Source organism: Hypomesus transpacificus, chromosome 22 (assembly GCF_021917145.1).
Source record: "Hypomesus transpacificus isolate Combined female chromosome 22, fHypTra1, whole genome shotgun sequence".
Taxonomy (NCBI): Eukaryota; Metazoa; Chordata; class Actinopteri; order Osmeriformes; family Osmeridae; genus Hypomesus; species Hypomesus transpacificus.
Genome location: NC_061081.1, coordinates 6,505,531 through 6,527,780, shown reverse-complemented (window position 1 = coordinate 6,527,780; position 22,250 = coordinate 6,505,531). Strand labels below are relative to the sequence as shown.

At 48.8% G+C, this 22,250-nt stretch overlaps 3 protein-coding genes across 6 annotated transcripts; all 3 read left to right on the top strand.

Moving 5' to 3' along the window:
- Positions 1-1,909: 1,909 nt before the first annotated feature.
- Positions 1,910-4,349, top strand: rbp4l (retinol binding protein 4, like). Its single transcript, XM_047045327.1, has 5 exons — positions 1,910-2,175; positions 3,023-3,140; positions 3,322-3,458; positions 3,671-3,783; positions 3,902-4,349. Exons 2-5 carry the CDS (start codon positions 3,024-3,026, stop codon positions 4,123-4,125), a joined length of 591 nt encoding a protein of 196 aa, XP_046901283.1. The 5' UTR covers positions 1,910-2,175; position 3,023; the 3' UTR covers positions 4,126-4,349.
- Positions 4,350-8,854: 4,505 nt separating this feature from the next.
- Positions 8,855-16,077, top strand: slc26a1 (solute carrier family 26 member 1). Of its 2 annotated transcripts, XM_047045487.1 has the most exons (5): positions 8,855-8,961; positions 9,750-9,884; positions 12,607-13,251; positions 13,400-13,623; positions 13,721-16,077. In XM_047045487.1, exons 3-5 carry the CDS (start codon positions 12,682-12,684, stop codon positions 15,054-15,056), a joined length of 2,130 nt encoding a protein of 709 aa, XP_046901443.1. In that variant the 5' UTR covers positions 8,855-8,961; positions 9,750-9,884; positions 12,607-12,681; the 3' UTR covers positions 15,057-16,077. The 2 variants fall into 2 exon arrangements, with proteins under 2 accessions (XP_046901443.1, XP_046901445.1); XM_047045489.1 differs by lacking the exons at positions 8,855-8,961; positions 9,750-9,884 and adding an exon at positions 9,907-11,100.
- A 617-nt stretch (positions 16,078-16,694) lies between these two features.
- zgc:86764 (uncharacterized protein LOC797431 homolog) lies at positions 16,695-21,725 on the top strand. Of its 3 annotated transcripts, none has more exons than XM_047045038.1 (14): positions 16,695-16,892; positions 17,102-17,234; positions 17,384-17,506; positions 17,731-17,964; positions 18,096-18,266; positions 18,570-18,719; positions 18,818-18,968; positions 19,095-19,231; positions 19,820-19,915; positions 20,190-20,336; positions 20,461-20,562; positions 20,681-20,803; positions 20,886-20,987; positions 21,265-21,725. In XM_047045038.1, the coding sequence occupies exons 1-14, from the start codon at positions 16,876-16,878 to the stop codon at positions 21,328-21,330; spliced, it is 1,752 nt and encodes a 583-aa protein (XP_046900994.1). In that variant the 5' UTR covers positions 16,695-16,875; the 3' UTR covers positions 21,331-21,725. The 3 variants fall into 3 exon arrangements, with proteins under 3 accessions (XP_046900994.1, XP_046900995.1, XP_046900996.1); XM_047045039.1 differs by having other exon boundaries at positions 16,704-16,892; positions 20,464-20,562; XM_047045040.1 differs by having other exon boundaries at positions 16,704-16,892; positions 21,249-21,725.
- The last annotated feature ends 525 nt before the right edge of the window (positions 21,726-22,250 follow it).

Genomic DNA, 22,250 nt, shown 5'->3' with positions numbered 1-22,250 from the left:
CATATCTGGTATCTATTTGTACATTTAGCGACGGTAATTGTCACTAACTGTTGCCTCCTTGTGGCCAAATCTCTGTACTGCCCCTCTGAGTAATGGCCACATTAGACTCTGAAGATGAGTTGTATTTAGATACCATAGCTATTTAGATTTCTCCTATTGAGAGACCTTAGACTATTTAGATTTGTCACAGGTAGAGGTGGTCTCCTTAGCGTATTGAGATGTGTCCTATTGAGAGATAGCCACCGGACACTATTGAGATGTTTCCCATTGAGAGACGGTCACCTTAGACTATTGAGAGACCATATGCCATTAAGATGTGTCTCATTGAGAAGAGGCCAGGTTCCTCTGGTCCATGTGGCGATCCAACCGGAAGGAAATCCTGCCACCCAGCAGGTGGTGTGATGCTCTGGTACACCACTAGATGGCAGTAGACTGCTGTTCTTGTCCCAGATCTCTCAAGATACATTCAACCCATCAGAGCATGTTTACGTTCACCTAGATTGACGACTGTGCTCATGTTATGGTCAACTAAGTCAGATCAACTTTTCTTGTCCAGAAAAAGAAACCAGCCTGCATGTGTAGCTGTGGTACAGAGGAGCGTTTGGCTCTTGGAGGAGGCTGTGTAAGCCAGATCATATGTCTGGGATCTCAATGTCTCTTAGAGCCTCAGGGGTCGATAAAGTTCAGTTACGATCTCTTCTACGCACCTGAATGGATGACAATGCTGTCATATACCTCAGAGATGACTTCAAGAATTTAACTCTGTCTACATGCACATACAGTCCACATAAGATTAGGATTTCTTTTTTGTATGATTTTATTGACAGAACTTGTAACAAGGACCATTATGAATAATTTGTTTTACTTGATTGTACTTAATTATATTTAATTTACATAGTACATAATTGTACTTCTTGCAAATGGCAAATTAACTTGAAAATCCAGGAATAAGGACATATTTGTGTATGTGTGTAACATGGTGGTTGATGTCTGTATGTCAGCTGCTAACTAACACCCCACCAGTTCAGCCGGTCAGCTGAACTTCTAGAAACTTCTGGCCTTCCTGGCAGTGTGCGTTTCCAGTTAGTTCTACAGCTAAAGTTTCCACAGATATATGTTGATTGTAAACAATGGACCCCTAACCCATGAGTGAACCACAACATAAAGAGATTCAAGCTGCTTTGAGTAAGTGTGTGTGTATTAGTTCTTTGTGTGTGGGTGCAGTTCAATGTGTGTGTGTGTGTGTGTGTCTGTACAGTATGTTTAGGTAGTGTGTGGGATTAGCTTCCTGCCTCAGGGTTGTCATGTAACACTGCTAACCTTATGCCAATCCTCAACCCTTGGATCATTGGCCACCTGTCTCTGGGGCAGGTCTGTAGTTGACTGCACACAACACTGACTAGGCCTTTCCCATGAACACACACACACACACACACTTGGAGAATTAAACACACACAGTCACAGTATTGATACAGTATTGATCCGTTCCGGTTCAGTCCCATGACATCTCTCTCAGCTGGTCAGGAAGGGGACTGCATAGCTGCTGATATGGCACTGACACCCTTGAATGGAGAGCTCTATTACTCATCAGTCAGCTATGGACCGAGGGGACGCCCCCTTGGTCTACTGGTGGTGTCCTGGGCCTGAAGGGGGAGACCTGGGCTCAAGGTCCCCAGGGCCTCGTGCTGCAGCAGAACAGGAGGGCTTAGAGATGGTGGAGCACATGGCCGTTAGAGCTGGACGCCACATGCTTTGGCCTTAGTCGTAGTGCCTGTGTGTTTGGCCAGTACACACCATGAGAGGGTGTTTATTTGTGGGTGTCTCTGTGTTGGTATGGTGTGTGCTCATGTTGTTGAACGTGTGTGTGTTTGCACGTTTGGGTGTGTGTGTCTGTGTTTGTATCAGTGTGGGTCTACACACAGTTACATAAAGCTTTGATTGTTTTTACAGTAAACGTGGGTTGAAGTGAAGGCAGATTACTGTAAGGATTTTAGCCAAACGGATTACTCCCAAGATTTAAGCACCTTATTTAGTTACAAGAAGTGAACAGCAGAGCTAAACCTGTCTGTGCAGCCGTATATAAGGGCCCCATTCACACTCTGGACCCTGTGGAGAAAACCCCTCTGTGACTTCCTCATCTCTGCTGTTCTTCTCTCTGCACCTGCACACACTCAGGTAAGAGGCTGCTATCTGCGTCAAAATCCATGAACGGTTGGCGAACACAGATGTTGTTGGGGAACACGACTCTTGTACCTTGCGGTTTTGAGTAGGAGCTTGATGGTCATTCATCTCGATAGTTCTCATACAGCATTCATAATCTTGGATTTTCAAAGAAGTGTGTTTGGACAGCTCCGGTCAGCTCTGGTCCTGAAAGGCTCTGTGAGGAAGAACAGAATGTACACTGATAAAGACATGGAACCAGAGTGTTTACTACATTCCTACTAGGAAGTCTTTGATGTTATCATACATTCCTCATCTTCAGTAAGGAATAGCTACAGTGCAGATAGCTAAAGTGTTCTCACTTCCAGCTTCCCTGTTCCTTCTGGTACCCTGCTCCTTTCTCCTCCTCCTGTCCTCATCCTCCTCCTGCCCTCCTCCTCCATCTGCCCTCCTCCTCCTACCCTGCTCCCCTCCTCCTCCTCCTTCTGCCCTCCTTCTCCTCCTATCCCCCTCCTCCTCCTCTTGCCCTCCTCCTCCTCCTGCCCTCCTCCTCCTCCTGCCCTCCTTCTCCTCCTATATCCCTCCTCCTCCTCCTGCCCTCCTTCTCCTCCTATATCCCTCCTCCTCCTCCTGCCCTCCTCCTCCTCCTATCCCCCTCCTCCTCCTCCTGCCCTCCTCCTCCTCCTGCCCTCCTCCTCCTCCTGCCCTCCTTCTCCTCCTATATCCCTCCTCCTCCTGCCCTCCTCCTCCTCCTATCCCCCTCCTCCTCCTCCTGCCCTCCTCCTCCTCCTATCCCCCTCCTCCTACCCTGCTCCCCTTCTCCTCCTCCTGCCCTGCTCCTCTGCTCCTCCCTGCGTTGCAGCATGGAGTTCTCCAAGACGGCCCTGCTGATGGTCGTCCTGGCCTACGTGGAGCGCTGCTGGGCTGCCTCCTGCGTGGTGGACAGCTTCACCGTCAAACAAGACTTCGACCCCAAGAGGGTGAGTCTCTTTCTCAACTCACATCACCTCCACACAGCTCTCCACAGCCTGGTGGGGTTACAGCTCTGAGATCCAGGAGTATCCCTCTCTCTCTCTCTCTCTCTCTCTCTCTCTTTCTCTCTCTCTTTGCAGTCAGGTGTCTGAACGTCCTTTGTGTCACTGTTCCCCCTTTCTTCTGCAGTATGCTGGGAAGTGGTATGCCCTTCAGAAGAAGGATCCAGAGGGTCTGTTCCTGCAGGACAACATTTCCGCCGAGTACACCCTCGACGACGACGGCACCATGACCGCCTCCTCCAAGGGCCGTGTCACACTCTTTGGGTATGTCTAAGGGGGCGTGGCTACATGTGGCGGGGCGGAGCTACACACAACACACACTGTGTCCTGTTTTAACCATGGGACCAGAGCGCGTCTCTGCTGTCACAGTACAGGGAGGCGAGTGGTGTCTGACATTTGGGTTGGACTGGGAGAATAGGCGGGATGTCTAATGAGTGTTCATGTGTGTGTGTGTGTGTGTGTGTGTGTGTGCCCAGGTTCTGGGTTGTGTGTGCTGACATGGCTGCTCAGTACACCGTCCCTGACCCCTCCAGTCCCGGCAAGATGTTTATGAACTACCAGGGACTGGCCAGCTACCTGTCCAGCGGAGGTCAGTGAAACACACACATCCTCTCAAACTGATCCCACGACACACACACACACACACACCGCACACACGCACACACACACACACTGCCAGTCTGACTATCCTGCCTCGCCATCTCTAGGTGACAACTACTGGGTGATCGACACAGACTATGACAACTACGCCATCACCTATGCCTGCCGCACCCTGAAGGACGACGGCAGCTGTGAGGATGGCTACGCCCTGATCTTCTCCAGGAACCCTCGAGGCCTGGCCCCTGCCATCCAGCGCCTGGTCAGGCAGAAGCAGGAGGAGATCTGCATGGTGGGGCAGTTCCAGCCTGTGCTGCAGTCTGGAGCCTGCTAGACTGGGGGAGTGTTTGATTAGCAGAGCCTGGGCCGCCCTGAGCCCTGTTATGGGTGGAGCCTGGGCAAGTCCGACAGTGCTGTGGAGATGCAGATAGATGGTGGTGGGAGGGGTTAAGGGGGGGGCCAGGGGAGGCCCGACAATAATCCTCCACCCCCACCCCCATCACAGCGTATCAAGTGTCAAGTGTTGAGTGTGTGAAAATAAACGTGTTCTTTTGTAAACAACTCTGTGATTGTGACTCTGTGGGTTGTTATCAGAGCGTGCTACTACTGACGGATGCACAGAAAACAACATAGCAGACCAGAGCAGAGCAAAGTATAGTAGAGCAGAGTAGAGCAGAACATATAAGAAAAGAGCTGAGCGTGTTCCAAGAGTTCTTATCTCCTCATCTCTGGCCAGACCATCCACCAGGGCTCCATGGACACAGATGACCCATAGACTACTTGTTAGCTCAGCCAATAACCAGACGGTGAAGTGTACACATCACAACTCAGGGCTCGTCTGATCTGGTCTGATCCTGCTGACCTTGGGGCTCATCTGATCTGGTCTGTTCATGCTGCAAATTAAATCAGCTGACACTGTCTGGCCAGGTCTTCAGAGGACCCATTCATCCACTTAGTTAGTTAGGACTGAGCTGCAAATCATTGAGAAAACAATGTTACACAGCTTTTGGCAGACCCACACACACATGTCATGTTATGACATCAAGACTGGTGCCTGTATGTTTGTTGTACCATAGCACGTGTAATCTGTAGAAGGTTATTTAAAGCTATTTAAAGGCTGTATTGAGGCTGACATAAGGTTCTAGAGAGGAGGTGACCAGACTCTCTGTCCTGATGGAGTTAAGGTGTTCAGGTTCAGATGGTTCTAGTACATTCTGAGCCTATTGCTTTTGTTGTTGTCCATTGACCAGATGGTCATCTTCTGACGTCTACCAAGGGATGATTTGTTTGAGGTAAGATATATAAGGGGATCCTAGTGCTCTGTGGAGCTCACTGGATGGGTGGGTGTACCATGTAGGCTGAGGCCTATCTGCACTGCCTTGGGTGTCAATCTGGCCCAGGTCCTTTGCTGCATATCATCTCCTCTCCTCTCTCTCTCCCTATATTTACTGTCTGTCTAGTCCATCACGTTAAAAAAAAAAATAAAGCCACAAATGCCCTTTCTTTTTTTCTTAAAAAACGGATTTCCTCACACAGAGTGTAAGAGAGAGAGAAATAAAGAGAGACATATAAGAGTCATTGCTTACCAGATCTTGGAACCTTGATACAGTAGTTAGCTGAGTACAGTAAGTGTGCTAGATTCATGATCAGAAGATCTCATTTAGTCTGGATCCTTGGTGCACTAGCATTTCTATGGATTCAGGAAACATTCAGAGGTAAAGTCATGTGTCCAGCAGATCGCAAGAGGACTTCCTGCTCTCTCAGTCCAGCGCTGGGCTGCTTCCTGTTTGTCTTGACAACAAATCAGCAACATGATCCTGAGAACAAAGAACCCAACACCCATCTTTAATTCTGAGAACCAAGAACATCTTCTACACAATAACAAACTCAACCCTTTTCTAGGACGTTGTTTCCTATTTCAGGAAAGCTGATGTCCATGGGTGCAACACCAACAGGGATCTGTAATGGGACACAGCGCCCCCTAGTGATGTCAATGCAGACCCTCAGCTGCATCACTCAGATCTGATCAACACAAAGTGTTCAACTACAGTATGTTTTTAATGTCATGGGACCCATATGGAAAATTCATGTTTTATAAAGCATTTTGACAGTTTTAAGGTTTGTATGCTTAACGTAATGTGTTCTCAAATGTTCTAGTTCTTCATAGGTGGTACGTGCTATCACGCCCACAGCCGTACCAGTGTCTATGTTTGCCTGCCCTAGTAAGCAGTAGCGGGTTTAGGCAAGGACGAACCGGGCAGCCGCCTGGGGTGCCATGAAGTGGGGGTGGCAATTGCCCAAGTGCAAATTAAATAAACCCTCCCGCTATCCTTGAGTTTCAAACGCACTACCGGCAAACAGTGCCAACCGCGACACGTCATATCTCTGTGTTGTGGTTGGCAGGGAGGGAGGGGCCCAGGGTGTCGTCCTGAGGGGGGGGTGGGGGGGGGGGGGGTAAACCTTGCCCCTTGCCCGGGGTGCCAAATGTGCTAGGACCGCCACTGCTAGTATGGTCCTCTGGCCTGTGTTCATGAGGTTCACCAATCATCATTGACTTGGACTATCACCTAGACTTCCTTCATACTAACTTTACCAGCTCTACTGGCACTGGCTGGCCAAAACACATGCACTGTGAAATGTATAACAAAACAGCTAATAGCTTAGACTCCTTAGAATGCCCAAAAGGTGTGATTCTTGTCTCAAAAAAACAGCCTGCTTACTGATAGCCCATGGCTGCTTACCACTGGCTGCCTGCTTGTGGACAGTCCCCATGGCTGCCTGCCGTAGTTTAAGATCTGGTCCTAGCCCTACTAGCTGCTAACAACCCAGCACATTACACTACTGTAGGACCATAAAACCTCAATGTTCAACCGATAGGAACATTAAACTGCTAAGTCAGTTGTCCTTTTCTGAAATCATTCACTCATGTCGGTCTACATCTCTCCTCTACAACTGGACTGCACAGCCAATAACTAACCCAGTGTTACCGCAGCTCTGAATGTGTGACCTCGTCAGGTCCATAATATCTCACTGTGATGAAACGTTTTATCTTTACAACATCAATAGGAACTACTGCTGAGCTATATAAAGCTTCAGTCATCCCCTTTAGCTGATAATGACTGAGACTGAAAGGACAGAGCGAGAGAGGCCCAGACCCACTGTACCTTTGAAAGAGAGAGAGAGGAATGGAGAGGGAGAGGGCGAGAGAGGGAAAGTGAGGGAGAAAAAGTGAAGGAGTGAGAGACCATGAGAGAAATAGAGAGAGAGGTCGGCAGATCTTGGTTCTCATCCTCCTAAATGACAGATCATTCACCCAGGTCATGTAATGATATACATGTGGCTCAACTATTTTACTGTCCACATACCATCCCCAATGACCTAGAACCTAAACCCCATACTCTGGAACCGAACCATATACTGTTCTGTACGTCACTTTGTATAAAAGTATCTGCTAGCTGAGTGCAATATTATGATGATTAAGATATGGAGGTGTATTGCACATCTTCATAGTGTCCAGTCGGCAGCTACTGTAGCAAGCTAATTATGGGAAACGTTTACGTAAGACTGCAATCAACGTTATTTGGATGGTATTTGTATTTTTCATATCATTGTTCACACTCTGATAACACACACCTTTGGACTATCAGCGAACCAATTGGTCTAATGACTTAATAAGTGATCACGTACTGCTTGGAGTGTGTGACTGTTGGACAGAGGGGCATGCCGAGGGGAGGGAGGATGGAGCCACAGGGTGTCTTTCCTGATCTTATGCTTGACAAACAGTTAGCTTTTTCACTCTTTGGTTAACCTCATTCAAATATTTACCGTGCTCCGGTGAACAAACACTTCACTTTCTACAAGTAACTAAAGTGTCAAAGATTTTTAACCCAGAGGCGTTGTTAGACATAAAACTCAACTGGGGCACAGGCCCCTATATCCCTTTTTTTCTTTTAAGCTTGCTGCGCACAATGCACTACTAGGCTATAAAAATTCCCCCTTGCTTAACCCACTAATATACAACAGTTCAGGGACGCAAGTTTGATACCAGCTTTGGTAGGGATAGCAATAGTTAATGCGAGCACGCACATTTGTTTCGCATTCATTTGAGCGCAAATACTGAATATGGAGCTTCATGTAATATTGTTTTTATGTTTTAGTCAAAAAAGGGTATTTTAGTCAAACATTAGGCCTATTATTCAGAAAATATCTTTAGTTTTGTAATGTTTTCTTAGCCGACCTCAATTCTGACTTGTGTGCCGAGTCCGACACGTGGACAGCCGTGCGTGCTGCAGTGGCTATTTGGCAAGCTCAGAAGAGCGCGCTGACATGGAATTCTGCATGCGTCGGTTTGTGTTTTCGGTTAGACACTTTAACAAGCGTTGATTGGGATACTGCATACATTTTTTTCCGGGAATATCAATGTAAATGAATGCACTGACTAATAAAGTAAATTGTTAAAACTATAACTTTAGATTTTACTGGGGCACAGCAGATTTATACTGCAGCACATGCCCCAGTAAAAAGGGTCTAACGTCACCCCTGGGTTTAACCTCTGCTTTGTTTTGGCCCCTCCCTCCATCCATCCTTTTTTCTCTCCTTTCTTGTGTGTCCAAGTCAGCAAGCAGAATGGCAGAGAGCATGGCAGGCCAGAACAGTGTCCATCACACAGCTAGACGTCTCACAGACAGGTTCAACAAACAAGGTTCTGTTGGATAAACAGGCAGTTTTCTCTGAAATGTCCCCTTGGTGATCAGAGCTGTTCTTGGAGAAGGCAGAAGCCGTGTCGCTGAGCTGGACGCCTCTCTGTGTCAGCAGTCTTTTCTCCTGCAGTGTGCAGGACATCTGCATATAGCCACTGTTCCATTCATTGTGTCTGACACCCAAGTACACAAACACACACACACACGATTACACATCCACATACATGAACGGCTGCGTTCGTCTCCATGGGAACCCCTGAGCAGCGTCGTCCCTCCCCCCCTCCCTCTGTGTCGCTCATTGGACAAGAATCCAAGGGGGCCTGGATGAGAACGAGGCTGCTGATCCCAGCATGCCTTGCAGTGAGTGAGAGCAGGAAGCAGGAAGTATTATAGGAGAGTGGGCTGCAGTAGCAGAGGCATGGCTGAGCCTGCTTCGTTCTCACGTCGGTGTAGCTGCTCCTGTTGCTGGGGTGAGTACACACTCACACTCACTCATACTCTACCACAACATGAGGTCTGGGGCTGTAAATCCAGCATGCAGACATTCTGAGGGCGAGACGATTGAGGCTGGTTGATTTAAAGGGACAGTACACTAATGCTCTGGGAGCATATGACATCCTGACTCCTTTCAAATAAACGACCAACAAGCATTTGGTATTTAGCCTACATGAGGAGCTGAAAATAAAAAGAGGCGGGAGGGAGGAGGGGGATGAGAGAGAGAGGGAGAGAGAGAGGGAGAGGGATGTGGAGTGCCACGTCCCCATCAGTTATACAATACTTCTATTCACCATGAAGTGTGCAGCCACACACACAAACACACACATAAATGAATACATGAGCAGTTCAGCTTCATCAAGTGAGCATTCACTACTCTCGGGCAGTCTATGACTGTAGCCTGTGACCTGCACCAGACTACCCCCCCCCCCCCCCCCCCCCCCCCCCCCCCCCACACACACACACACACACCTTCCAGCCCTTCAGCCAGGATGACTCAGAGTAATGGCTCAACACCATGGTAGTAAATAATCTGGCACAAATCAATTCCCCCACACTTGCAGACATACGCTTCTCATAAGACTTCACGGTAGATCAACAATATGTGTGGTATTTCCCAGAGGAGCTGTGAGGGGCCTTCACCCAGAGCAGGGGGTTGCTCTCATCTACTTTGATGGGGAGTGTATGCATTGGATTCATTCAGCATATGCCTGTATCCAAAGTGACTTACAACTAGTTTTTGTGTGAATGTGTCTGTTTGAAGATGGCGGCCGCCACAGAGGAGAAGTAAAACATGACGCCCAGCAGTCCCTCACCTCCTGCAGGCAGAGCTGGTTTAAACGACAGAGACCCTGCCTCCAATCTCCAATTCTACCCAGGTTGGAACGTTGACGCCATGGTAACTATTCAGAGTTCCACTGCAACGGTGTGAAGCGGGTTACACCTCCTCTTGCACTTTGCAGAGTAGGGTTGTGTTTGCGTGACATCCGTATGCTAACTGGTTTTTCAGGATTCCTTCATATTTGAACATTGTTTGAGAGTCTGTACACAGTGTGTGTGTTTGTTTGTGTATGCGTGAGTGTGTGTATGTCTATTCGATTACATGTATATTAATTTCACACCAACTAACTTGTTCTCTGACGAACGCTGCCAGAGGCAATGTTAGTTGCAGTCACGGTGATTCAGTGGGTTGCTCTCCTGCTGACCTACACACAGACGTCTGAGGAGAGATGTGATCTGTCCCTTCAGGACAGAAACCTGAAAGAGGACAAATGTCGGCATAGACAAACTACCCCAACCCCGTAGGTCTCTATGAGTAATATTGATCTATGTTTACGTATCTCTTATCCATCTTAAGTCCCTCATCCAGGGAGATCACCCCAGGATCTAGCTCTGGGGTGATCTACTTGGATGGAGTACATAAAAGATTTGTAAACATAGATCACATATCAGCTATCAGCAACAGTTGCATTTTTATGATATAGTGCTAGACGGACAGAGCATGGTCTGTCTGTCCTTCACCCTGTGATGTAACATTGGTGTAGCTATCAGCCAGTCCATGGTGTATGCACACACCTCCTACTCTCGTCCACTAGTATGGGAGGGCCTAGGTGATCACGGACATTCAGAACAGCCAGATAAGCACCTGCAATCAGTCAAACATTCACTACTTTCACCATGATTTGTCCAGACACTCTCACCCAGATAGTTCAGGGGAGGCAAGGCGGGGCTTCACCAACAAGCTGTCACTTTTATAGATGACTGCCCGCCTGCCTCTGGCTGGTGAACCAATAGAACGGAGCTATACCAGGCAATGGGCGGTCCTCCTGGTGTTCATGCAACATAGTCTCAGAACACTTCCAGGGTGATCACTCTGGCTCCAGTACCAGGACGAAAGAGAGGACAAGAGAGAGTATACAAAAATGGGAAAGGAGAGATAAAAAAGGACAAATGTGGAGAGAAAAATAGAAAGAGAGAGAGAGAGAGTTACCTGTATTTGCCCATGTTGGTTGTGTTGGAGTGATTGAGAGAACTTGTGCTCCAGGATCCTATAACTGACTCCAGAGGTCTGACTTTCTGAGCCTCCCTGTTTGGGTGAACTCAGAGACTGACTGGTGAGTAGCTCATCCCTCCAAACTGAACAGACAGATTTGTTTCGCACATGGTGTGTACTGCATGTATGTTGGGCAGTTGTGTCCAATTTGTTTGTGGTCTGCGATGAATTATGTCAGACTAGACTGGGGTACAATGAAGTTGCCTGTAATTTGTTCAAAGCAGTCACTGAATAATATGGACTTGAGTCAATTTGCTCACTTGCCCAGCTATGGTAATCCTTTCTTGTGAAGGGGAGAGGAGGAGAGAACACATGTTGGGGCTGTGTTGCTGCAGCCTGGATTGGAGAGGAGAGATGTGACTTGTGAGTTGCATATGTGTGAACAGAGGCATATGTGGGTGGGTGAGTGAGTGAGTGAGTGAGTGAGTGAGTGAGTGAGTGAGGGAGGGAGGGAGGGAGGGAATGAGTGAGTGAGTGAGTGAGTGAATGAGTGAATGAGTGAGTGAGTGAGAGGATTGTTGATGCTGGACAGGAAACAGAAGCAGAGATCAGAGCTCGTCAGTGGTCTGTAATGGCCTTCTGATAAGATCAGGATAAGACATGACAGAGCTCTCTCTATCAGTGGTAGTTCCTTGATGAAGCCAACCAGGGACGTGACCTACTGGTGGAGGAGGCCAGGGGGAGGACATGGGGAATGTCCAGCCTTAACTGGTAGACGAGGCAACACAGGATATTTAGATCAGCTATAGAACACAGGGAAACTGTCTGTGTTATTACTGAGGCGTTTTACAAAAAAATGATCGATTATGTTATCCTATTTGATATTTTACATATTGAATAAACCAAATTCTGATTTCTGATTCTAACCTATTAACTGTCTGGGTCTAATGGGATTGGTTCTGGTCCACTGTGCAGTTCTGAGATGACCTGTTTCAGACCAGGAATACCGAGATCAGAATCTGAATCAGAATATGTTTCATTTCATATCAAGTATGTACATATATTGATGTACATACAAGGAATACGGTCATGATTTTACCGTGCTGCAGAATGGAGGAGTTATAAAAAACAAGGATATGAGTTTAGGAAGGACGGATGAGCTGATTGGTTGGTTCCCAGACATATCTGAGGAGTGTGGCTGGCAGATGAGTTAATGTCAACACCGTCACTGACGGACTCTGATAAGTGTTCCTGTCTCCAAGGTGCTGGCCAGGCTGTGTAGTACAGGATGAATGAGTGTTGCCGTCATAGCTGCACGGCTTGATCCAGGCAGTCTCTGTCTCAGTCTCAGAGGTTCAATCAGTGTTTCCTGACATCCAGATCTCTTTGAATCCCTGGATATCTGGTTCATTTTGTTAATCAGTTATTTGATAAGAGACTGATGCAATCTCTCTAGATGCAGCTGGATCTGTCAAAGTGTGTGTGTGTGTGTGTGTGTATGTGTGTGTACTTCAAAGTTGAGTGGAAGGTCAGTGTTTAATCGTTGTGTCCGTTGGATCTGACGATCAAAGAGTCACGATCAAGTCTTTGTCTCTGTGTGTATTTGGGTTTGTGTGTGTTTCCCCAGGAGCTTGGCTAAGAGGCCCACCCCCACTCCTCCTCAGCCCCCCTCTTGCCCCTCCCCCTTCAGCGGTCAGAGGCCATGGAGGCAGTAATGACCCCAGGGAGTTGTGTCCCGTCCCTGGAGCGCCGTGCTCGACAGCGTAAGCCCCCTCTGGAGGTGCTGAAGACCAAGGTGAAGCAGAGCCTGGCCTGCTCAGTACCCAGGGTTCGCTCCACCCTCACGGGCTTCTTCCCCGTGGTTCGCTGGCTGCCCCGCTACAAGCTTCGGGAGTATGCGTGGGGAGACGCCATGTCTGGTCTCATCGTGGGCATCATCCTGGTGCCCCAGGCTATCGCCTACTGCCTGCTGGCCGGGGTAGACCCCATCTACGGCCTCTACACCTCCTTCTTTGCCAACATCATCTACTTCTTCATGGGGACCTCCAAGCACGTGTCAGTGGGCATCTTCAGCCTGATGTCCCTGATGGTGGGCCAGGTGGTGGACAGGGAGGTGTTCTTGGCCGGTTATGACCTGAATGAGGACGGGGCGTCGGCGGTTCTGAACGCTAGTCTGCTCGTTAACGGAACCGCAGGAGGCCTGAAGGGGGAAAAGGAGTATTACGCCATCAGCATCGCTGCCGCTGTGACCTTCCTGGCTGGCATCTACCAGGTACTCTCACTGTGTTTGAGGAGTTGTGTATGTGTGGATACATGGATGAAAGGATGGGATTTGCAGGTGGATGGATGGAGAAACAGAACTCTGAATGATGTACGACATGCAAACATGACCCCAAGCATCCCTGCCCCTCCCTGCTTAGGTGCTGATGGCGGTGTTCAGACTGGGCTTCGTCTCTGTCTTCCTCTCTGCCCCCATGTTGGACGGCTTCGCCACAGGGGCCTCCTTCACCATCCTGACCGTGCAGGCCAAGTACCTGCTGGGCCTCAAGATCCCCAGATACCAGGGCTACGGCACCGTGGTGGTCACCTGGATCAACATCTTCTCCAACATCCACCACACCAACCTCTGTGACCTCATCACCAGGTTAATACAGCTCCAAAAACGGAATGAAACAAGATTTTTAAAAAGCTGACACATTGGGAGCTCTGTGCTAACTCATGTTTCCTTCTTTGGTCCCCAGCGCCATCTGCATCTTTGTCCTGGTTGCCGGTAAGGAGCTGCAGGAACGCTACAAGGACCGTCTGAAGATCCCACTGCCCACGGAGTTGCTGGTGGTAGCGGGCGCCACCCTGGCCTCCCACTTCGGCGACCTGCATAGCCGCTATGACTCCAGCGTGTCGGGCTACATCCCCACAGGCTTCATCCCCCCCACGGTGCCCAACTTCGGCCTGATGCCCCGCGTGGCCCTGGACGCCATCCCGCTGGCCGTCATCAGCTTCGCCTTCACCGTCTCGCTCTCCGAGATGTTCGCCAAGAAGAACGGCTACACGGTGCGGCCCAACCAGGAGATGCTGGCCATCGGCTGCTGCAACATCATCCCCTCCTTCTTCCACTGCTTCACCACCAGTGCGGCGCTGGCTAAGACCATGGTGAAGGACTCCACGGGCTGCCAGACTCAGGTGTCGAGCCTGGTCAGCGCCCTGGTGGTCCTCCTGGTCCTCCTCTTCTTCGCGCCGTACTTCCATGCCCTGCAGAAGTGCGTCCTCGCCTGCATCATCATCGTCAGCCTCCGCGGCGCCCTCAGGAAGTTCCGAGACGTTCCCAGCAAGTGGCGGGCGAGCAAGACGGACGCCGTGGTCTGGCTGGTTACCATGGCGGCCTCCGCTCTGATCACCGTCGAGCTGGGGCTGCTGGTGGGTGTGGTCTTCTCCATGATCTGCGTCATCTTCCAGACCCAGAACCCCAAAGTGTCTCTGCTGGGCCAGGCCGGGACCTCGGGACTGTACGAGGACATTGCAGAGTACAAGGACTTGTCGGTGCCGTCCGGCGTCCGCATATTCCGTTTCCAGGCGCCGCTCTACTACGCCAACAAAGAAACCTTCCTAAAGTCCCTCTACAAGGCCGTGGGCCTGGAGCCCTTTGTGGAGTTGACACGCAGGCGCAAGGCCCAGAAGAAGAGCCTCCGGGCTGCCAAACAGTCTGCGGCCAGCAGGGGGGACAAGACCAACGGAGATGCGATAGTCGGGCTGGTGAACGCAGACTTGCTGTTCCACACCATTGTCTTAGACTGCTCCTCTGTCCCCTTCATCGACTCGGCCAGCATGGGCACTCTGAAGGCAGTGCTGAAGGAGTACCAGGAGGTGGATGTGAGAGTGTTGCTTGCAGCGTGTAACACCAATGTCATCGACACCCTGAGGAGAGGGTCCTACTTTGGGAAGAATGACAAGGACATAGACGGTTTGCTGTTCCACACGGTTCACTCTGCTGTTCTCTACGCCAGCGAGGTTGCCTGCACTGTTGACAAATCAGCAGGCGACACATGGCCAGGTGAGACAGCAGAGGACTCTGTGGTGTAGAGGAGGACAAGGGTGTACTTGACCAGAAGTGTGGTGAAGGAAAGAACGAGTCCTGGCAGAACTGGATTCAACATATAACATAGTTTTCTAAATGAGTTGTTTATCCAGACAGTGAGACATTCTTCTCGATACAAACCTTTGCCTCAGGGAAAAGATAATCAAATAATTTAAAGGTTTCTCAAATATTCTTAAGAAAGATGTCCCTCAAGGATAACCAGAACGTTCCATGCTCAAGGTGGAATCCTTTTTCCAAGTGTAGTTTCTTGAACTGATAGTATGTAATCAACAATGTATTGAATGTTAATCAAGGTAGTAAGGGAAGGTCGTTCAGGTGATGCCGATTCTGTGGTCTGCAGATGTATCGCCCTTATTCCACTCCTCTGGAAGAGGTTTGTATGTCAACGTAGTAATGTAGATCATCTTTATATGTTCTACAGGACTCTGTCTAGGGACCAGTCATATGGAATTATGCCAAAGTAGCATAGAAGAGATCAAAGGGGTTTGTTCTACTTTGCCCCCTAAGGCTGTAACATGCCAAACTGTTCACAAAAGAGCAATTGCCTTAATAGTTAGGCTACTTAAACTATGAGACGAACAACATATTGTGTGACTCGTCTGTCTGTAAAAAAATGCCAACAATCTGGAATAAGCATGACTGAAACCTCCCATAGTTGTACTGTTCGATAATGTTAAACTGGATTACATAACCAGGATTAAAAAAAAAATTGTTTATGTAATATCTGTGAAAAGATAGAGACTCGTTTTACAGTAAACCTGAATATTGTACAGCTTTCATGACTTTGATTTGTGTCAAGATTTTGGATCCTTTGGCATTAACTTACATTTGTAATCATTCTAATGTGTCAAGTAGTGTCACTTTATTGCTTTCTAGATAAAGGGGGAATGGGTGTGGTTGCACAATGTAACCGAGCAAAAAGTGACAGTTAGCATATTTGTTTTGTATCGATACACTATCGTCTGCTTTTATACATTACTGTAATGAAACCTTGGTTATTTGAAATTTGCAAAACTCATTTTTTGTCATTTTTATATTGTATGACAGAGCACAATACTTTATAAAGACGAGTATTTGGACAAATTGGTGTGATAAACTGCTCTCATCAACTTTACTCAGCTACATCTTAAATAGAACCAAGGTTGGAATCCATCCAGAGAGCGTTCCTGTTACGGCTGTTCCTGGACACAACGTAGGCCTACTTGCTAAGAATACAACAAAGGCATCTTCATATTTAAAGTTGCTTCAATAACTGTTAAAACTGTGCTAAATTCTGATAAAGGATACATGATGATTTAAATGGTAGCTCGCATTACTGTGTGTGCGACCTTTGATCAAATCGAATGGACTAGTCACGCATCAAGTGATACGATTATAACACATCAACGCTTTTTTACTTGATGAAACAACTCAACTCAAAATAACTAATAACTTCAGTCGTTAACATGTACATTTGCTCATTGTACAAATGTATACAAATGTAATGAAAATGTAGTTGAATAGAAAGTGTGTTCATGTTGTCCACCTGGTGGCAGTATAGCTAGTGCACAAGGGAGAGCAAACTGGAAGTGGCCCTTATTTTGTTGGCCACCGTACTATATGACCAAGCAACCAATCATAAAATCCCTGGCTGGCATACGAACCAGTTTAAAATTTCAACTGAGATCTCTTGTGTTTTGACTGGTGATCTTGCTTATCATCGAATTTTCCGTGACTATTGATTTCAAACAAAATATTCAAAATTGTCGGTATACTAGAATAGACCTACTATTTTTCTTAAAGGTCTGAGTTTGTATCTTCACTATGTCAACACGGAGGAGGTACGTTGTTGTTAGTTAACATTTTGCTTTGATTAGGAAATGCATTAGCTAGTAACATTAGGCGGTACTAGTAGTAGCTAGCGCTAACGGTAACTAGCGCTAACGGTAGCTTAGCTTACTGCTACTGCTTGGAATACAAACTTACACTGTAAACACCATCCAGCTGTATGTAGTTGTGGTTGACGTGTCGTACTCCTTTACAACCTTAGCGAAGCGCTGGCGTTCTCGCTGGTGACGGGCATCAACATGGCCATGGCGCGACTGGTGGATATATGGGACAGCATCGGCATCATGGAAGATAAACGAGTGCAAAGGATGGAGACAGTAAAGAAGCATATCGAGGTGAGAAGCATTGGTCTACGATGGGACATACTGCAGTCTAGGATTATCTCCTGGCTTGGAGAGGATTGTATGTCAGCCAGGTTCATGTTTCTGATGCTGTCTAGCCAGTTGTTAGGCTATCACTTACAGTATATTGCTGTCCTCCCCAGGACCTGCTGAAAAACATGATAGCTGAGGAGGAGTCTATGAAAAATCATTTGCGCAACAACATAGTTCACTTCCAGGAGGATCTGGAAACTCTGTGTCTGGAGCTAGCCTTGGAGCCCAACAAGGTGAGCAACATTACAGCTGCCTCTCTGCCTTACTTACGCATTAGTATACGGCTTTCACGGTGAAACGGAATCCTATTCCATGAAACAATTTTGCCAGTGGAGCCCTCCACTCTGTGCTCTCCCAGTGGCCTGCTGACAGCCTGATTACTTACTGTTGTCTAACTCCACCCTGTGTGCGGTTATCCACCTCTCCCCCCCTAACTCCGCCCCTGTGTGTGGTGCAGCCTCCAGAGGGCATGACGGTGCTGCAGATGGAGAAACACCTTCGTGTGGAGGTGGATGCTCTGAGGCGGGAGAAGGCTGAGCGCCTGTTAGAGAAGCAGCAGCTCGAGAAACAGGATAAAGACCTGTGTGTGGAGCTTTGTGCCACGCCGTACTACATCCCCACTGGAAGTATCCCCTCAACCACACAGCTGAAGGAGCTACAACAACACATAGCCACCCTCACCGAGGAAAAGGTAGGGGGTGTGTGTGTGTCTACGGACTGTGTGTCTGTGTGTGTGTGTAACCGGTGTGTTATTTCACAGTAGACTGTGTGTGTCTCTCCCTGTTGAGAGTGTGTGCATGTAACCCGCGTGTGTCCCTGCAGACCAAGCGCGTGGCGGTGTTTTCCGGCCTTCGTGATGACATCAGGAGGCTGATGGAGGAGATGGGCCATGAGCCTGAGACCAGCCTGGAGAGAGAGTCGGTCTGCAGCGACCAGGACATCTTCCTGCTCACACTCGACAACATCAACGCTCTCAAGCTGCTGCTCGCCAAGGTAGGGGGCCATACCACACCATAACCATAACACAACACCCTGGTGGAGGCTGCGACACAGCCTGGACCCACCTCTTAAAGACTGGGCTGGATGAAGTCTGGGCTTAAGGTTTCTCAAACATTGATTTTGTGACCTTATTGATTCCATGTATTTGCAAACGTATTTTTCAAATAACTGAAATTCCAGACACTTAGCTATGATGCTGTACCACAACACTGCACCATATGACAGCGCTCCAAAATGTAATAAGCCACCGCTATAATAAGAATAATAATATTGTCGTTTTACTATGTGTGTGTCCAGATTCAGGCTAAAAGGGATTCCCTGGTGGAAAGTGTGGAACAGCTGAAGGAGAGGACAGCCTGTCTGTGGAGCCGTCTGGATTGTTCCGAGGAGGACAGACAGAACTTCCTGGATAACGTCCATGGAACCCTGTCTGACCAGATGAAACAGGTGGGGGGAACCGTCCCGCCCGCCCAAACCCCAACACGCACGCTTCTCTCTCCCACCGGCACGCTGTAGTGACGGTGGCACTGTCTGTCTCCCTCTAGTGGCGCAGTGAGGAGGAGCGTCTGAGTGAGCAGCAGAAGAGCAGGCTGGAGGAGGTGGTGAGGAAGGTTCGGGAGCAGCTGCTCTCTCTCTGGGAGCTCTGCACCTTCAGCCCTCAGCAGAGAGAGGCTTTCAACACACACTTCTGCTGCAGTGAGTTACTGACACACACACACACACACACGTAGGCCTACGCTTCTCTCACTGTGACTAACACAGTCACCTGACGTGTCTGACCCCAGCCAGGCCTGTCTGACTCCAGCCTTTCTCTCCCGGTAGCCGTCTTCACAGAGGAGCTCCTGGCGGTGCACGATGCAGAGCTGCTGAAAGTGAAGTCGCACCACCAGCAGGCTCGCCCCCTGCTGGACACTCTGCACAAGTGGGAAAACACCTGGGCCCTCTACCAAGAATTTGAGGTAGCTGAGCCACTCACACACTCATTAACACGTTGTTATTATCATCATCATCATCACACATCATCACGTATACACAGAAGCACACAGTTTCCATTACAAAGAAAACACAGACCCACCTTTAGATGGAGCTCTTGGCTTGTTTTGTCTGGTCATGTTGGATCTAAGTATGGAGACCATGTGACCAGATGCACCAAACATTCCGCTAGCAGACATGTTGGGCAGAAAATCGAATGTTCTGGTTTTGCCCAAAATAAATGGCGCCCCGCTCCTCAGGGCTTAGATTTCCCTCTCGTTCATAGTAGACCATGTCACGGTGCTACCCTGCCAAGGAGGCTCATGTCAGCAGTGTAGAAACGCTTCTGAGAAGCACATAACATTTCTGCAGAGAAAACCCTGCCGACTGCATGTTTTAAGAGGGTGTATGTTGCTGAAATTGAAATGAACTGAAGTCTACTATTAGTATCGTGAGTTTTAAAGTTTTGGTTTTCGGACATGCATCCAGAATTCAGTTTTGGTTGCGACCCAGACTATTCATTTGGGTACATCATTAGCTTGAACCTTCATTCCCCCCCACCCCCATGTCTGTAGAAGAAGGCCAACGATCCCAGCCGCTTCTCCAACAGAGGAGGAGCCTTGCTGAAGGAGGCCAAGGAGAGGGTCAAGGTCCAGAAGATGCTGCCAAAGGTCTGTCTCTCCACCTCTCCTTCTCTTCTGGCCAACTCTCATCTCTGATGACATCACTCTCCCATCATCTCCCCAGCCTGTTGCAGCAGCAAATCAGAGCCAATTGGTTTGATGAAGGATGGGTGGGGGCAGTGTTACCTAATCAGCTTCCACTGTTCTCCTATTCAGACTAATGTCTTCCTCTCCTCCCTGCTTGGCTATGTTGACGCACACACACACACACACAAATGCATGTGCCGTGTTTACACACATTCTCTCTGTCTCTCTCTCTCAGTTGGAAGAGGAGCTGAGGTCAGGGGTAAAACTCTGGGAGCAGAGCCACGGAACTGACTTCCTGGTCTGGGGTCAGAAGGTCATGACCCACATCTCTAACCAATGGGAGGAGCACAAACAGCAGCGAGAGAGAGAAAAGAGTGAAAGGGTTGGTTATAGGATGCACACACCCACACATGCAGTGTGCACCCTCACACATCTAGGAGTTCTGTCAATGGACCTTCTCGTGATTACAGTGCAAGTTGTGTGTGTGTGTGTGTGCGTGTGTCCAGCAGCTGCAGTCGGCTAAGAAGGGGGATACGACTCAGTTCAAGACTCCTACCAAGAGACCCCACGGTGGTATGAGTGGCCCCACCCCCACCAAGATCAGGAAGGTACAGCCCCCTCTCTCTCCCCATGCTTCTAACCAATAAGCTACCCCCTCCCCCTGTTCCTAGCCAGTCGTCTGCTCCCTTCTGACTCCTAGCCAATCCGGGTTGTCTTTTCATCCAGACTCCCAGCCAATCCCGTGGTTCTGTCCAGATTCCGAACCAATCGTCAGTCCAGAGGACCAGTGGCTCTAGCGCCACCTTTATCAGCGTGTCCAGCAGCAAGCCACCTCCCTCCTCTACCAAGGTAACACACAATTGCAAGTGACCTTTTCTGCACAGGTTAGGTACTATTTAGCTGGATGACACTTTCTTGTGCGTGTCTTCAGCTGAAAGCCAGGCCCGTGGACGGCATCATCCATCGCCCCCCCCTGCTGGAGTGTAACAGCAGCCAGAACCCTGCGGTGGACACCAGCTACTCTGACTTCTCAGTAAGACCCTCCTCATCCACTAGTCTGGCTCCTCACTTCTCTCTCCCCCTACTTGTTTCTCTCTCTCTCTACACTCTATCCTGTATCTCTCTCTCTCTACACTCTATCCTGTTTCTCTCTCTCTCTACACTCTATCCTGTATCTCTCTCCCTCTACACTCTATCCTGTTTCTCTCTCTCTACACTCTATCCTGTATCTCTCTCCTCCCCCCCCCCCCACTTCCACTCTCTCCATCCTCAGTTTTTTCTCTCCCTGATATAGATGTTTTGTTCTCCAGTATGATCTGTCTAAGAAGTCCCACAGTGATCACATTTTCAACTCCACGACCAAAGACCTGTTCTGAGCGTCCGTGTCGCCACGCCGACGAGGCCGCATCACCGGAGGACCCACTAGGGACAGACAGCGCTTCAGCGACACCCTCCCAAACGATGCTGTCGTTATTTTACTATCACCACATACTTGTGTTTTAGATTAAAGAGCTCAACTCTAACGTTACTGCTGTCATCACTGATTTGTCAATTGTTATCAATAGAGTATTGTGGAACTGTACAGGGTAGTACAAGGTTCAACATTATTATTTCTTATATTGTCTGTAATACTTGTCAGTCCTTTATTCTTTTCTCTGATTACTTTCGAAGCTGAGTCTGTGTAAATATTGACAATGTTACACCCTATTCCATTGGCCAGTGATGTCTGTACTTTCATGCTTTTCTAATAAATCTGTATTTTACTATCTGACTGGACAGCTCATGGTGCACTTGGGTCACGGTGCATTTGGTTTAACGGCCCCACTTTCCTAGATCAAAGGTGTTCTTGTTTCAACAACTTACTGGAGAATTGGATCGGCGCTCGTCCGATCCACTCCACACACAAACGAGTTCCTGCTCTGCCTCCGCAGTCCCTGATTGGTTGGTCAACCTTGAGGCTGTGCTCATCTCGATGGCGACAGTGAGGAGGACGCTGCCCGGCGACGAGCACCTCACTGAGTGAGGGGTTCTGAGTGAGTTGAGCGTCAGTGAAAGGAGAGTGGTCGTGGAGGGCGGAGCCCTGCTTTGTATGGAGCTAATGGGGTCCCAACAACAACAACGACAGCTGGCTCGTTGAAGCGCTCTCGGACCGCCACTCGGACAGACACGGCGAAGGCTCCAGGGAGGTCAGCGGGCTTTCTAGGTGGCCGTGTGTCGGCACTGAGGGGGGTGCACACCCCCACAGCTGAGGGGGGGGGGGGGGGGGGGGGGGGGGGGGGGGGGGGGGAGGTGACGC